The 16,812-nt window shown below is 37.6% G+C and overlaps 1 protein-coding gene across 1 annotated transcript in view; it reads left to right on the top strand.

Annotated features, from left to right (window-relative positions):
* LRP1B (LDL receptor related protein 1B) overlaps positions 1–16,812 on the top strand; it is a 715,984-nt gene that overhangs the window by 602,478 nt on the left and 96,694 nt on the right. Inside the window, exons 61-64 of the mRNA XM_088145133.1 lie at positions 8,384–8,583; positions 14,366–14,554; positions 15,489–15,637; positions 16,009–16,102. Coding sequence (XP_088001259.1) covers positions 8,384–8,583; positions 14,366–14,554; positions 15,489–15,637; positions 16,009–16,102 — 632 coding nt within the window. The remainder of the gene's footprint in view (positions 1–8,383; positions 8,584–14,365; positions 14,555–15,488; positions 15,638–16,008; positions 16,103–16,812) is intronic.

The raw sequence follows: 16,812 nt of genomic DNA, 5'->3' as shown, positions 1-16,812 counted from the left end.
TCCCAGCCAGATCACCCAAGGCATGAAGGTCATCCCAGCTGGCCAGCTAAAGCAAACAGGCACTTATATTGGGCACCAGCAATATAGGAAGATACTGGAGGCAGATGACCACTTTAGTGACAATGGCACAGGAATTAATGAGTGCCTTGTGGGAGAAGGCAGTGGTAAAGGAAACCATATCAATAGAAAATATAAAATAATTGATGATGTAGTGCCAGCTGATGGGCCCCTTAGGTCAGATGGCACTCAACATGCTACTGAGGAAGAGCTGAGGATCTTTTGTGACATTAATGGTTTTTATGACGTGAGTAGATTAAACCCTTTGGAATGTCTAATTATTGATGTTGCCATACAGGAAAAGAAAATCTAAGGCTGCAAAGATAGACGTAATAGTAGAACATGGAATGTAAAATGTATGAATATGGGAAAGCTCAACATAGTGAAAGATGAAGTGAAAGGACTACAAATTGACATCTAAGCATTAGCAACTTGAGATGGACTGGGATCAGACACCTTCAGTCAGAAGATCACACAACCCTTTAATATGACAATCATTCAAGCTTATGCTCCAACCACTGAGGTAGAAGATGAAGAGGTTGATCAAGTTTAATTTGAAATTGACAGAACCTGCAAGCAAGATGTGTTGCTTGTGATTGGAGACTGGAATGCCAAACTTGTAAACATGAAAGAGGAAAATGTAGTTGGATTGTGTGGCTTAGAAAACTGAAATGAAGCAGGAGAACATTTCATCAATTTCTGCCACTCCAATGATTTCTTCATAGTTAACACTGTCTTCAAACAACCAAACACCTCTTCACTACTATAATGTACTCTATATGGGGCGGCCCTTGAAAAGTATCCGGAAGCTTCAGTTGGTTCAGAGCATGGCAGCCCACGTGGTTCTGTGCAAGTCTAGATTTGCATGTGTGTCACCTTTCTTGTGGGATCTGCATTGGCTGCCAATTTGCTTCTGGGTCCAGTTCAAGGTGCTAGTTATCACCTTTAAAGCCCTACGTGGCTTGGGGCCAAGTTATTTGAAGGATCACCTTTTCCCAGTTTCATCTGCCTGACTCACCAGATCAGAAAGGTGGGGTATGTTATGGATCCACCCCATTAAGGAAGTACATCTAGTGGAACTGAGAAGGAGGGCCTTCTCCGTGGTAGCTCCCTCCCTCTGGAACTTCATTCCCACAGAGATAAGACTGACCCTCATCTTGATACTCTTCTGCAAGGCCCTGAAGACATGGTTTTGCCACTGGGCCTGGGGATCCCAGGTTAATATGGGGCCCATCAAATGGCTAGTGTAAATGTGTTGTTGCCAGGGGGGTGGGGGTTGTAGTGGATTTTGTATTATTTCTGTAAGCTGCCTGGAGTCACTCTGAGTTGGGGGGTCATATAAATTGCTTTAATGAATAAATTTAATAAATAAATATGAGACCAAATAATGACACCTCTATACATGGACATCACCAGATGGAATACATAGAAATCAATTTGACTATATTATTGCTAAAAGGAGGTGGTGATGCTCAATTGTAGCATCAAAGACACGGCCAGGTGCTCACTGTGGAACAGATAATGGATTTCTCATGTGCAAGCTCCAAGTAAAGCTAAAGAAGAAGAACAAAGACAAACAGTTTCTTTGATATGGTCTTAAACATACAGTATGCCCACCATTTTCAAGAAAAACTTCAGAAATCGCTTTGAAGTCCTGAAAGTCATTGATAGAGAACTAGAGGAGTTATGGAATGTTCTTAAAGAAGTTATTAAATATGAATATGAAAAGGGATAACCAAAAATGAAGAGAAAAAAGCAAATTGGATGTTAGAATGAACTGGGGAAACTGTGAAGAAGAGAACAGAAGCCAAAGCCAAGAAAGACAAAAATCTCAGAAAGGAACTTAACAAAGAGTTTCAGAGAGCTGTTAGAAGACAAACAGTATTACAAGAACTTCTGTAAAGACAAGTCTTTCAAAAGATCTCTGAACTCAGAAGTTGTTATTCAGTCGTTAAGTCATGTCTGACTCTTCGTGACCGCATGAACCATATTGCGCCAGGCCTTCCTGTCCTTCACTGCCTCCCTGGGTTTGCTCAATTTCATGCTCATTGCTTCAGTGATGCTATCTAACCATCTCATCCTCTGCTGTCCTCTTCTTCTTTTGCCTTCAATCTTTCCCAGCATCAGGGTCCTTTCCAAAGAGTCCTCTCTTCGCGTTAGGTGACCAGAGTATCTGAGCTTAAGCTTTATTACCAATCCTTCCAATGAGCACTCAGGGTTGATTTCCTTTAAGATTGACTGGTTTCATGTCCTAGCAGTCCAGGGGACTCTTAAGAGCCTTCTCCAGCACCACAGTTCAAAGGCATCAATTCTTCGGCACTCAGCCTTCTTTATGGTCCAGCTCTCACAGCCATACATTACTCCTGGAAAAACCATAGCTTTGACTATGAGGATCTTTGTCGGCAAGGTGACGTCTCTGCTTTTTAATATGCTATCTAGGTTTGCCATAGCTTTCCTCCCAAGGAGCAAGCGTCTTTTAATTTCATGGCTGCAGTCTCCGTCTGCGGTGATCTTGAAGCCCAAACAAATGAAGTCTGTTACTGCTTCCATTTCTACCGCTTCTATTTGACAGGAGTTGATGGGTCCAGATACCATGATCTTAGTTTTTTTAATGTTGAGTTTCAAGCCAGCTTTTGCACTCTCCTCTTTCACCCTCATCAAGAGGCTCTTTAGTTCTTCTTCACTTTCTGCCATTAGGGTGGTATCATCTGTATATCTGAGGTTGTTGATGTTTCTCCCTGCAATCTTAATTCCGGCTTGTGATTCTTCCAGCCTGGCATTTCTCATGATGTACTCTGCATATAGGTTAAATAAGCAGGGTGACAGTATACAGCTTTGTCGTACTCCTTTCCCTATTTTGAACCAATCTGTTGTTCCATGACCGGTTCTAACTGTTGCTTCTTGGCCCGCATACAGATTTCTCAGGAGACAGGTAAGATGGTCTGGTACCCCCATCTCTTTAAGAATTTGCCACAGTTTGTTGTGATCCACACAATCAAAGGCTTTTGCATAGTCAATGAAGCAGAAGTAGATGTTTTTCTGGAACTCTTGTGCTTTCTCCATGATCCAGTGAATGTTGGCAATTTGATCTCAAGTTCCTCTGCCTCTTTGAAACCCAGCTTGTACATCCGGTAGTTCTTGGTTCACGTAGTGCTGAAGCCTAGCTTGTAGGATTTTGAGCATAACCTTGCTAGCATGTGAAATGAGTGCAATTGTGTGATGGTTTGAGCATTCTTTGTCATTGCCCTTCTTTTGAATTGGAACGTAAACTGACCTTTTCCAATCCCGTGGCCACTGTTGCGTTTTCCAAACTTGCTGCCATATTGAGTGCAGCACTTTAACAGTATCATCTTTTAGTATTTTAAATAATTCAGCTGGAAATACTGTCATCTCCACTAGCTTTGTTATTAGTAATGCTTCCTAAGGCCCACTTGACTTCACTCTCTAGGATGTCTGGCTCAAGGTCAGTGACCACACCAGCATGGACATCAGGGACATTAAGATCTTTCTTGTATAGTTCTTCTGTGTATTCTTGCCACCTCTTCTTAATCTCTTCTGCTTCTGTTAGGTCCCTGCCTTTTTTGTCCTTTATCATGCCCATCTTTGCACTAAACGTTCCTTTGATATCTCCAGTTTTCTTGAAGAGAACTCTAGTCTTCCCCATTCTATTGTTTTCCTCGATTTCTTTGCATTGTTCATTTAAGAAGGCCTTCTTATCTCTCCTTGCTATTCTCTGGAAGTCTGCATTCAGTTGCTTATATCTTTCCCTTTCAGCCTTGCTTTTCGCATTCCTTTCCACAGCTATTTGTAAAGCCTCATCAGACAGCCATTTTGCTTTCTTGCATTTCTTTTTCTTTGGGATGGTTTTAGTTGCTGCCTCCTGTACAATGTTACGGACCTCCGTCCATAGTTCTTCAGGCACTCTGTCTACCAAATCTAATCCTCTAAATCTATTCATCACCTTCACTGTGTACTCACAAGGAATATGATCTAAGTCATACCTGAGTGGTCTAGTGGTTTTCCCTACATTCTTCAATTTAAGCCTAAATTTTGCAGTAAGAAGCTCATGATCTGAGCCACAGTCAGCTCCTGGTCTTGTTTTTGCTGTCTGTATAGAGCTTCTCCATCTTTGGCTGCAAAGTGAACTCAGAAGGAGGTTTCTGAAATTGGTATGCTAAAGGAACCCAATAGACAAGTAGTAACCAATTCAAAGGAGATCAAGCAAAGATGGAAGGAGTGTAGTGAAATATTTTACAGCATAAATGTCAACATCCAAGATAACTTAGAAGATATTCCCTCCTTCAAGAATTTCTGGTGCTAGAAGATGAAGTTAGATCAGTACTCTGGTCATTACCAAGTTGGAAGGTTACAGGAACTGATGGAATACCCACAGAAGTATGACAAGCAACAGAAGAAGAATCAGTCAAGGTTCTAAATAAGCTATGCTGACATACAGGTGAAACTCAAAAAATTAGAATATCGTGCAAATGTTATGTCAGTAAGGCAACTCAAAAGGTGAAACCAATATATGAGATAGACACATTACATGCAAAGCGAGATACGTCAAGCCTTAATTTGGTATAATTGTGATGATTATGGCGTACAGCTTATGAAAACCCCAAATTCACAATCTCAGAAAATTAGAATAGTGTGAAAAGGTTCAATATTCTAGGCTCAAAGTGTCCCACTCTAATCAGCTAATGAATCCATAACACCTGCAAAGGGTTCCTGAGCCTTTAAATGGTCTCTCAGGCTGGTTCAGCAGGAATCACAAGCATGGGAAAGACTGCTGACCTGACAGTTGTGCAGAAAACCATCATTGACACCCTCCATAAGGAGGGAAAGCCCCAAAAGGTAATTGCAAAAGAAGTTGGATGTTCCCAAAGTGCTGTATCAAAGCACATCAATAGAAGGTTATGTGGAAGGGAAAAGTGTGGTAGAAAAAGGTCCACAAGCAGCAGGGATGACCGCAGCCTGGAGAGGATTGTCAGGAAAAGGCCGTTCAAGAGTGTTGGGGACTTTCACAAGGAGTGGAGTGAGGCTGGAGTTAGTGCATGAAGAGCCACCACACACAGACGGATCCTGGACATGGGCTTCAAATGTCGTATTCCTCTTGTCAAGCTGCTCCTGAACAACAAACAACGTCAGAAGCGTCTTACCTGGGCTACAGAAAAAAAGAACTGGTCTGTTGCCCAGTGGTCCAAAGTCCTCTTTTCTGATGAGAGCAACTTTTGCATCTCATTTGGGAACCAAGGACGCAGAGTCTGGAGGAAGAATGGAGAGGCACACAATGCACGATGCTTGAAGTCCAGTGTGAGGTTTCCACAGTCTGTGTTGATTTGGGGAGCCATGTCATCTGCTGGTGTTGGTCCACTGTGCTTCATTAAGTCCAGGGTCAATGCAGCCGTCTACCAGGAGATTTTGGAGCACTTCATGCTTCCTTCCACGGACAAGCTTTATGGGGATGCTGACTTCATTTTCCAGCAGGACCTGGCACCTGCCCACACTGCCAAAAGTACCAAAACCTGGTTCAATGAACATGGGATTACTGTGCTTGATTGGCCAGCAAACTCGCCTGACCTGAACCCCATAGAGAATCTATGGGGCATTGCCAAGAGAAAGATGAGGGACATGAGACCGAACAATGCAGCGGAGCTGAAGGCCACTATTGAAGCATCCTGGTCTTCCATAAGACCTCAGCAGTGCCACAGGCTGATAGCATCCATGCCACGCCGCATTGCGGCAGTCATTGCTGCAAAAGGGGCCCAGACTAAGTACTGAGTACATAAGCATGCTTATACTTTGCAGAGGTCCAATATTGTTCTATTTCCAATCCTTGTGTTATTGATGTCATGTAATATTCTAATTTTCTGAGATTGTGAATTTGGGGTTTTCATAAGCTGTACACCATAATCATCACAATTATACCAAAGTAAGGCTTGACATATCTCGCTTTGCATGTAATGCATCTATCTCATATATTGGTTTCACCTTTTGAGTTGCCATACTGAGATAAATGAACATTTGCACGATATTCTAATTTTCGAGTTTCACCTGTATCTGGAGAACAACACGGTGGCCAACAGATTGAAGAGGTCAAACTACATTCTAATACTAAAAAAATGGAAACTTAGCAGAATGTGCAAACCATCGTGCAATATCCTTAATTTCACATGCTAGCAATATAATGCTTAGGATCATCCAAAGCAGATTAGAGCCCTGCATGGAAAAAGAGATGCCAGATGTTCAAGAGGGGTTCAGAAAAGACCGAGGAACACTAGACATTATTGCTGATGCTGGATAATTGAGAAAGCCAAAGAATATCAAAAAGAAGTCTCTGTGTGCTTCTTTAATTTTAGAAAGCCCTTTGATTGTGTCGATTACATCAAGCTGTGTAAAGTGTTCAGAAAAATGGGAATCCCAGAACATCTCATTGTTTTCATGAGAAACTTATATACAGGTCAGGAAGCCACAGTACAGACAGAACATGGCGAAACAGACTGGCTCCAGGTTGGTAAGGAGTGCAACAAGACTGTATCCTCTCCCCTTATTTATTCAACCTATGTGCTGAATACAGTATATCTTAAGGGAAGCTGGATTGGAAGAAGATGAACATGGTTTTAAAACTGTAGGGAGAAATATCAATAACCTGTGCTATGCTGATGGCAGTACCCTGATAGCTGAAGATGGAAAGGATCCTCAAGCCCTAGTAATAAAAATCAGAAAGCACAGTGAAAAAACGGGACTAAAATTAAATATGAAGAAGGAAAACTAATGACAATGGTAGAACAACCAGCCTTAGAATTGACAATAAAGGTATCAACGTTGTGGATAGCCTCTGCCTTTTAGGATCAACCATCAACAGTTAAGGAACAAGCAGTCAAGGAATACACGACAGACTAGCACTCAGTAGAGCAGCCATGAAGGCCTTGGAAGAGATATTTAAATGCCATGTCTGTATGTACAGTGATCAGAATTGTGCAAGCCATGGTATTCCCTGTGATACTCTATGGAAGTGAAAGTTGGACTTTGATGAAGCAGGATAGGAAGAGTATTGACGCTTTTGAACTTTGGCATTAGAAAAGACTCCTGAGATTATCATGGACAGCCAAGAAAACAAATGGATCATTGAACAAATCAACTCTGAGTTCTCACCCAAGGCACAGATGACCAGGCTTAAATTATCCTACTTTGGATACATTATGCAAAGACCTAGTTCTCTGGAAAAGGCTCTAATGCTGGGAAAGGTGGAAGGAAAGAGAAGATGTGGATGACCAGCAGCAGGGTGGATAGACTCAGTTACAGTAGCGATGGGTGCAATGTTGGAAGAGCTGAAAGACCAAGTTAGGGCAGATAATCATGGAGAAAATCTATCTATGTGGTCAATAAGAGTTGAGACTTGATGGCATCTAATCAGTCAGTCAGACATCTTATTGCTGAACTGCTGCAAAATTATTTTCAAAAGTCACTGGTACCCCATTTATGTAGAGGTTAGAGGCGTCATATATTAACAGTAAAAGAAATATGTGGGAGAATTATATTGAACTTTCTATTGCTGCCCACACCTTCCTTTCCCTTAAACCTAGGCTAGCCCCCAAAGAATGCAGGGATATTTTCAATGTCACAGAATGCACTGAAAGTGTGTAGCCATTTTTTTCCCCCTTATTTTGTTGGGTAGGAAGAGATTAAAGGTTAAAAATAGATGCTACAAGGGTTGTGGAAATTTAGCATACACTTATTTTCAACACTTAAAGGGCAAAGCATGACTGCTTCGAGCTGCTGAAGAATATGGTTTGGGCAGTATTATTTGAGAAAGTTTTGGTCACTGCAAAGTGAGGAATAAGGGATACATTGGCTTATGGATTACAGGTCATATACCACTCTTTAGCTCCATGTATTTTGTCCATGCAGTGCTGAATGTTGTAAATTAATTTCCACAAAGATTTTGGAGTAATGAACTATTATGAAAAAAGATATAGGAAAGAGTAGAAAATTTAAAAGAATTCAGTCCTTTGTATACTTTTTTTTTGCCAGTGTAAGATCATTGTCTCTTGCTCTATAGGTGAATGTATGATGTGAATTCATTAAAAGAAACATAACTGATCATAAGGTTTTGACCAACATTATGTGCATTATCAACTCGTGTGAGAGAAAATAGAATCTGTGAGTTCCAAATTAGCAGCTATCAACTTAACTTATCCATAGTGAACAATGTGATACTTAAAAATAAATGCTACATGCAATTTTGTAGTTATAAATTTCCAGTTGTAGTATTAGTATGATTATTTTGTACACTAACACCATGTTTATCAATTTTGTTTCCTAGGTATTTATATTGGATTGATTGCTGTGAGTATCCTCATATTGGTCGAGTTGGCATGGATGGCTCTAATCAGACAGTTGTGATAGAAACACAGATATCTAGACCTATGGCTCTTACAATAGACTATGTTAACAGAAGACTATACTGGGCTGATGAAAACCATATAGAATTTGCTAATATGGATGGCACCCGCAGAAATAAAGGTTAGCTACACTTGAAGAAACGAACTGTGACAGGCTGTTCTTTTGCCAAATTTGCTGTATTCAAAAAGTATTTTTAATGACCTATATCTTCTGAAACAATATACAAGGTTTACTTAAAGTTAGACCCGATAGACAATTTATTACATAAATTACATAAAATGTTCAAATTGCTTGTCATTTTCTTCTAAACACTTCCTTACTTGTTTGATGCATGATTTTTGAACGTTCCTAAGTACAGTAACATCTTCTCTGGAAAAAAAATAATAAAACATACTGTGTTTGGCCTATGGGACTTGACTTTTGGTACACAATGTATAAGAAGCTGAGGACAATATATAGAGTGGGGCAAAAAAGTATTTAGTCAGCCACCAATTGTGCAAGTTCTCCCACTTAAAAAGATGAGAGAGGACTGTAATTTTCATCATAGGTATACCTCAACTATGAGAGACAAAATGGGGGAAAAAATCCAGAAAATCACATTGTCTGATTTTTAAAGAATTTATTTGCAAATCATGGTGGAAAATAAGTATTTGGTCAGTATCAAAAGTTCATCTCAGTACTTCGTTATATATCCTTTGTTGGCAATGACAGAGGTCAAACATTTTCTGTAAGTCTTCACAAGGTTTTCACACACTATTGCTGGTATTTTGGCCCATTCCTCCATGCAGATCTCCTCTAGAGCAGTGATGTTTTGGGGCTGTCGCTGGGCAACACGGACTTTCAACTCCCTCCAAAGGTTTTCCATGCGGTTGAGATCTGGAGACTGGCTAGGCCACTCCAGGACCTTGAAATGCTTCTTACGAAGCCACTCCTTCGTTGCCCGGGTGGTGTGTTTGGGATCATTGTCATGCTGAAAGACCCAGCCACATTTCATCTTCAATGCCCTTGCTGATGGAAGGAGGTGTTCACTCAAAATCTCACGATACATGGCCCCATTCATTCTTTCCTTTACACGAATCAGTCATCCTGGTCCCTTTGCAGAAAAACAGCCCCAAAGCATGATGTTTCCACCCCCATGCTTCACAGTAGGTATGGTGTTCTTTGGATGCAACTCAGCATTCTCTCTCCTCCAAACACAACAAGTTGAGTTTAGACCAAAACATTCTACTTTGGTTTCATCTGACCATATGACATTCTCCCAATCCTCTTCTGGATCATCCAAATGCTCTCTAGTAAACTTCAGACGGGCCCGGACATGTACTGGCTTAAGCAGGGGGACACATCTGGCACTGCAGGATTTGAGTCCCTGGCGGCATAGTGTGTTACTGATGGTAGCCTTTGTTACTTTGGTCCCAGCTCTCTGCAGGTCATTCACTAGGTCCCCCCATGTGGTTCTGGGATTTTTGCTCACCATTCTTGTGATCATTTTGACCCCACAGGGTGAGATCTTGCATGGAGCCCCAGATCAAGGGAGATTATCAGTGGTCTTATATGTCTTCCATTTTCTAATTATTGCTCCCACAGTTGATTTCTTCACACCAAGCTGCTTGCCTATTGCAGATTCAGTCTTCCCAGCCTGGTGCAGGTCTACAATTTTGTTTCTGGTGTCCTTCAACAGCTCTTTGGTCTTGACCATAGTGGAGTTTGGAGTGTGACTGTTTGAGGTTGTGGACAGGTGTCTTTTATACTGATAACAAGGTCAAACAGGTGCCATTACTACAGGTAACGAGTGGAGGACAGAGGAGCCTCTTAAAGAAGTAGTTACAGGTCTGTGAGAGCCAGACATCTTGCTTGTTTGTAGGTGACCAAATACTTATTTTCCACCATGATTTGCAAATAAATTCTTTAAAAATCAGACAATGTGATTTTCTGGATTTTTTTCCCCATTTTGTCTCTCATAGTTGAGGTATACCTATGATGAAAATTACAGGCCTCTCTCATCTTTTTAAGTGGGAGAACTTACACAATTGGTGGCTGACTAAATACTTTTTTGCCCCACTGTATGCACAGTATGAAAAACACATGCTTTTGCAACAGAATATTTTAAAACAGTTCATGCTTGAATTCACCTTCATAGATTTTGCTGGTTAATAAATCGATGCTTTCATTTACAGCATGGTATTATTTGAAAGCAGTATATTAACATAGAATTAGTTAATCAATAAAATTTAATTTCAACTTGCACCATTCTTTTTAAAAACCCAATAATCTATTCCAGTCCAAACCAAGAAATATTTAATTCCATCAGAAAATGAGGGAATATCACTGGTATATCCTCCATTCATAGAAATACATGGACATAATTTTATTTTATTAATTAAATGAATCTGCCTATTAATTTAAAATCATGATACATAGTTTAATCATATTAAAAAGAGACAATAATAAGTTAGAAAAAATAATTAGCAATTAAAGAAGTACACGGACTGCATTATTTACTCTCCAGGTAAAATATAATCAATAGGCAATATATAATTTGAAAACATCATATAATCCATTGGAGTAGATTAAAATAATTATGTCAATTATATTGTTTGAGTACTGGGAGTTCCTTTGAAACTGGGGATCTTCATATCTCAAATCAAATATAATCATTAAATAATCAATTTGTACTTGTGACAAATGTGTACTTGTGATATTTCCTGCCTACTTTCTTATTAGGGAATTGTGTGTGTGTGTGTGTGCATGCACACACGCGTATAACCCAAAGTAAGAAGCACAAAGAAAGTAAAAGTTCCCCTTCCTAAACTGATGTTTGAGAAATGAAATTATAATCAGAAATGTACCTTCTGTTTCCTACTATTGAAGCTTTGCATATCACTTGTGAATCTATCAAAGATAAAGCAGATTCATACATATATCTAAGATGGGTTTTCCCCCCTGCATTTATCATTCATTTCATGCCTAAATTGCAATAACTTTATTTTGATCTTCAGATTATTTCCTTGCAGTTACAAATATATCCCAAAGCAAATGACATACTTATTTGCTTTTCATTATAGTCATATAAGTACTACATTAATATAATATTAGAAATCCCAATATTAGCTTATAAATCAAATACATATTAAGCACATTGAATTTGACTGTTTCCTATAAATAGTTAATTTTACCAAAAGACATTCAGTAATGTATGAAGTATCATGTACAGAGTTTATTTTCCCCTAATCAATAAAACATTTTATAATTAATAATTCAACTCAACTATGTTACTAATATTATGTTCTACAATATTAGAGTCCATGGCTTTCTCTGAATAAACTAGATCCAGTTCTTTGGAACAATTATAAATCAAAAGAGTACAGAAAACTGTATTAAACCTTTCATAAGCAGAAATTGTGCTTTTAGAAATTCAACTTTCCTTTGAAAATCTCAGAATATAGATGGTTGAAATGCTATTAGCTGGTTCAGAGTACAAGGTGAAAGTACTTAATTTGTTTTCATGTAACTAGCGAGGTGGACTCAAAGCTTATTCTATTAATAGTAACATTGAAATTGTACAGGAACATTTGATTATGTTTTGGCAAAGTGTTCACAAATAGCTTTCTGTGGTGAAAAAGTTCACATTATATTCAAGTAATCTATTAATGAACTTCCAGTATAATCTGGAATAACTACGTGCTGGAGAATCTTCTGTGTTTCAGCTTGTCCGCCTTCCACAAAAAGCTGAAAACAGAGCTTTTCTTCAGGTCTTTTGATCCCATGAACTGTGTTGGGGGTTATTTGTTTTATGTTTATATTTTGTACTCCATTAAACATTCTTATTTTTTGAGCCATCAAGAGTACTGATTGTGGTAGGCTATAAGTTTGAAAAATAACTAAATAATATTGATTTCCATACAGATAATTATTACTAGGTCACTCAATTTGCTTTAAAAATATACTTGCAATATCTTTTATCAAACTACTATCTGATAAGACATCACCTGTACCCAAACTTTGTGCTAGAGCCTGCCATATATACAAATGATATTTCGGCTAATCTAAATTGGCAAATGCATGTGTGCAAACATTCTCATGTGCACACACATATATAATTTATATATGTATTAGTTCTTATCAGTGATTATAATAAATGAACCTATTCTAATTTGCTTTGAGAATCAGATCCAGTTTTTTAAATGAATCATTCCACCCTGAATCACTTTTCAGGTAATGAAATTTCATATCCCTACTTTTGGACCTCTGCCCTCTGTAGAGTAGGAAAAATTCAAACCACTGTAAAGTCTTTTCCTTTTCCTCAAAAGTAGATGAAATTTGCAGGAAAACTAATTTTGGACAAGTAGATACCCGTACATTAAAAATGAAAACTGAATAACTTTCTCTGTCAATCCTAAGTAAGGCATAGAATTTGATATATATATTTTACCATTACTGAAAACAAGAATGTAAAATATGTTCCTAAAATATATTTCTGAAAAATTATGAAAAAGTTGATTTATTAATATTTGCTGAATTGATGCAATACAGTTATCTCAAAAAGAAAAAAAAGATGAGTCACAACCCCATACTGTAAATCTGATATGTCTGATTAGACATAAAATGTTTAACATCCTTTTCATTTCCACTGTTCTGAGTCAAAACTCTACATTTAAACTAAATCCCAGTTTGTTCCTTTGGCACAAAATGGACACTGTGGCAACTGTATAAAAATAAGGAGAAGGGAGAGAGAGAGAAGCTTTCATTGTTTATGTAATACACATCTGTGGGGATGACAGGAAGGGGAATATTGGATTCAGTGATTGACTGGTTTTCCTACAAATCACATTACCATTGATTGCCCAGTCACATGGAGTGATCTTGTGAGATAAATCTTTAGTTTTAACGTTAATTCCACCTCTGTGTTTTCAAATCTCTTATCCTGAGCACTTGCACTACAAAGTTTTATGAGCTGTTGACAGCTGTCTAGTTTAACAACTGACTTGTTTTATTGAGAAGATCTCTCTCTCTGTCTCTCTCTCCTTTTCAATAATGTGTGTGTGTGTGTGTTTGTGTATTCATATTCATATAATAATTCCTTATGAAAATAAATACCTTTAACTGTAGGTAGAGTTTGAATCTTGGTAATGATGTTTAAAGTTCTAAATTGCTTGGTCCAGGATACCTGAGGGGTCAATTTTTCTCATACCATTATAAGGATATCTAAGATAGGAGAGTATTTCCAGCAGGAACATTATTCCAGTCACACAGTAACACAATAGTCCTTTATTCTGTTATCACCTTACTGCCCAAGATTGTCTCCTTTGCTTTTCTGTGAAAATGGTTTGTTTTTTAATTTCTCTTGAGAGACAATGTTTCAGAATATATCCTCCACATATTTTTCTGAATTTGACTTTCTACCAATTCTTTTCAATAGTTGCCCTGCAGCTTTGTAGTGGAGTTTGCTGAGGGGTCTTCTTAGTTTACATCACTTGAGTGCCTGTTTCAATCATTGTCAGATTTTGGCTAATTCTTTATCCTCAGAATTTACTTAAGGGAAAGTTAGGAATTACAGAAGGAAATATGGGTTGAAAATATGTATAGAGAAAATGAACCCAGGAAAGTGGACTGGGTTGGAATGATAATTTACCAAATGGAGAAAGTGGGACATGTCACAAAGTATTCAGTGAAGAGAAGGCTGAAAAAGAAACAACTGTTAAAAGACTTTCAATACAAGGCAGAGGCTAATAGACATATAACTTGTTAAGCAATGTCAATACATAGTCATAGTGATTGTGAAGCAACTTCAGGCATAACAGCAATGCCTTCAAAGGAGCCCCTTTTTGGCCAACTTTTGCAATGTAAAATATTTTAACTATCAGTCTTTTTCAAAACTCAATGCTAATGTTATATTCTATTGCAGTCCCTAATCAGCATGTTCTAGGGGTGATTGCTCTAACATTATTTGAAGACTATATATACTGGACAGATGGAAAAACCAAGACGGTCAACCGTGCCCATAAAATCTCTGGAGCAGATAAAGTAGCCCTGATTAACTCATGGCATGCCATAACTGATATCCAAGTGTACCATGCATATAGACAACCTAATGGTAAGAACTGATTTTTTTTTAATCACATATTCAGTTAAGCAAGTCCCTCTTTCTTTGTTATCAGACTTTTTATTAAATTCTGCTTAGCAATAACCATGAACTATTTTAGAGTGCTAAAGATTGTTAGAGACATAAAATAGGCATAAGAGAACTGGCTATTCTACAAAATGCCTATTAAGGGTGAATCACAGATACAGCTTTCAGTAACCTACTAAGCTTGCTCCATTTTCCCTAGTTCTTGTAACAGACTGTGGATAGAAATGAAAACAGCATTTTTAATATTGGTATGATGACCAGACACCTTCTGGGTCAAAAACATCCTCCAAATCTTCTTCACTGGACAACTAGAAATGGCCTGATACTGCAAAACTCAGATTTAGAATCTTCCTTAGCTCTGTTCAGACAATACATTCTGTGTAGAATTCAACACGATGAGTAATGTGTATCTTTCCCTCTCTGTTACGCCAATAATAACATTGCAAAGCCAATCATCAAAAGTAAAGACATATTTTCTGCAACAAGGAGACTTTGGGAGGTGGAAACTTACACACAACAATGTTCACACTGCAGAAAAATCTCAGTGTTTCCATGGATGTTTCAGTGTGACTTGGAGAAAGTAGGGTGTCTTCACAGATCCTTTCTGTGTTTACATGGGAACATATCTGAACAGAGCTATTATTATTGGTCAATTACCTGAATTAGTTTTATAGAATATAAAATGATTTTATGTCATATAAACTATTTTTATAGAAAAGTGGTATCAGTTCAATTTTCATCATTTATTATTCTTACACACCTTTTAAAATAATCTTTCTAAAATGGATATGTTTTAAACATGAGAGAGGCATCTTTAAATTGGAAAATATTAGTTTTAGAATTTGCTTTTCTTGACTTTCATAGGGATGTTTTAACTGTTATATGTTTTTATTTCTAGTGGCTAAACATACATGTACATTAAATAATGGTGGCTGTAGTCATCTGTGCCTTCTGGCTCCGAACAAAACTCACACTTGCGCCTGTCCTACCAACTTTTACCTCGCAGCAGATAATAAGACCTGCTTATCAAATTGCACAGCCAGTCAAGTATGTATATTGTTTGGAACAGGAGATTTGTAAGATTTTAATTATCTCCTTTTAAATATATTTAGATATTTTGAGATACATATGCCACTGTTAGAAAATTATAACAAAATCCTATATATTTAATTCTCAGAAGTATTTATTTTGTAAGACTGGATATTGTTGCAGCAAATACAATAGAGTTATATACAGAAAAGAATGAGACTTCAAAGGTGCTTATGGAAAATAGAAACCAGAACTGTATATCAGATTCCAGTTATGGACTTTTTATTCTATTTACAATGTATATAGAATACACACACACACACACACAGAGACCTGTGTAAGTTATGTAACTGTTTTAAAGCTTTTTTTGCTACACATTTCTCCTTTAGTTCCGCTGCAAGACTGACAAATGTATTCCATTTTGGTGGAAATGTGACACTGTGGATGATTGTGGAGATGGATCAGATGAACCTGAAGAGTGCCGTAAATATAAATGAATATAATACTTTAGAAATACTATTCTTCAGAACTATCAGTTCATATTGTAAAAGTGATACATACAACTACTGAAAATTATTTTGTTATACTGGTTGATTTCTGTATATTACATTTGAAAATGCAGAATATTACTGCACAGTAAATCAAATTACTATACCTTAGTTCTCACAGTTATCAAACTTTTTATAGGTCCAGGAGTTTCAATTGGACTTTAGAAATTAAATTTTCTAATGCCCCTTTATATGTATTAGATCTACAATTAATAATATAAACGAGGTCTATAAGACTTTTGCCAATCACTTATAAAATGTATTGTTGCTACCCATCTTCCGTAGCATGGCAGAAATATGATCAAATCAGCTGACCATTTGATAACTTCACAAAATTCCTCTTGTCAGTATTCAGAAAACGTGAAGTAAAAATGCTGCCAGAAAGCAAGAGCATATTTGCCATATTTTTTCTTTATATGTGCATTTATATTTCATTTATATAGAATGTGAAATACATAGTTCTTCATCCAAATTCTTTCACACAGCACCACATAAGATATTAATGTGTCCAAAATCATCACCCAGATGTTAAGGTTGCATGAACATTTAAATCAGGTCTTCTGTCTTTAGTCCTACTCAAACAAACTAAGTATTATGCTGCACTAGCCATGATAGTCCAGATTTGCTAGGACAATGGTTATAAGT

Source organism: Python bivittatus, unplaced genomic scaffold, assembly GCF_059951505.1.
Source record: "Python bivittatus isolate LINGU-HERP-01145 unplaced genomic scaffold, Pbiv_v1 ctg000480_np1212, whole genome shotgun sequence".
In the NCBI taxonomy this organism is placed as follows: domain Eukaryota; kingdom Metazoa; phylum Chordata; class Lepidosauria; order Squamata; family Pythonidae; genus Python; species Python bivittatus.
The sequence above is the reverse complement of the archived record's forward strand: the minus strand, read 5'-3'. Positions and strand labels throughout refer to the sequence as shown.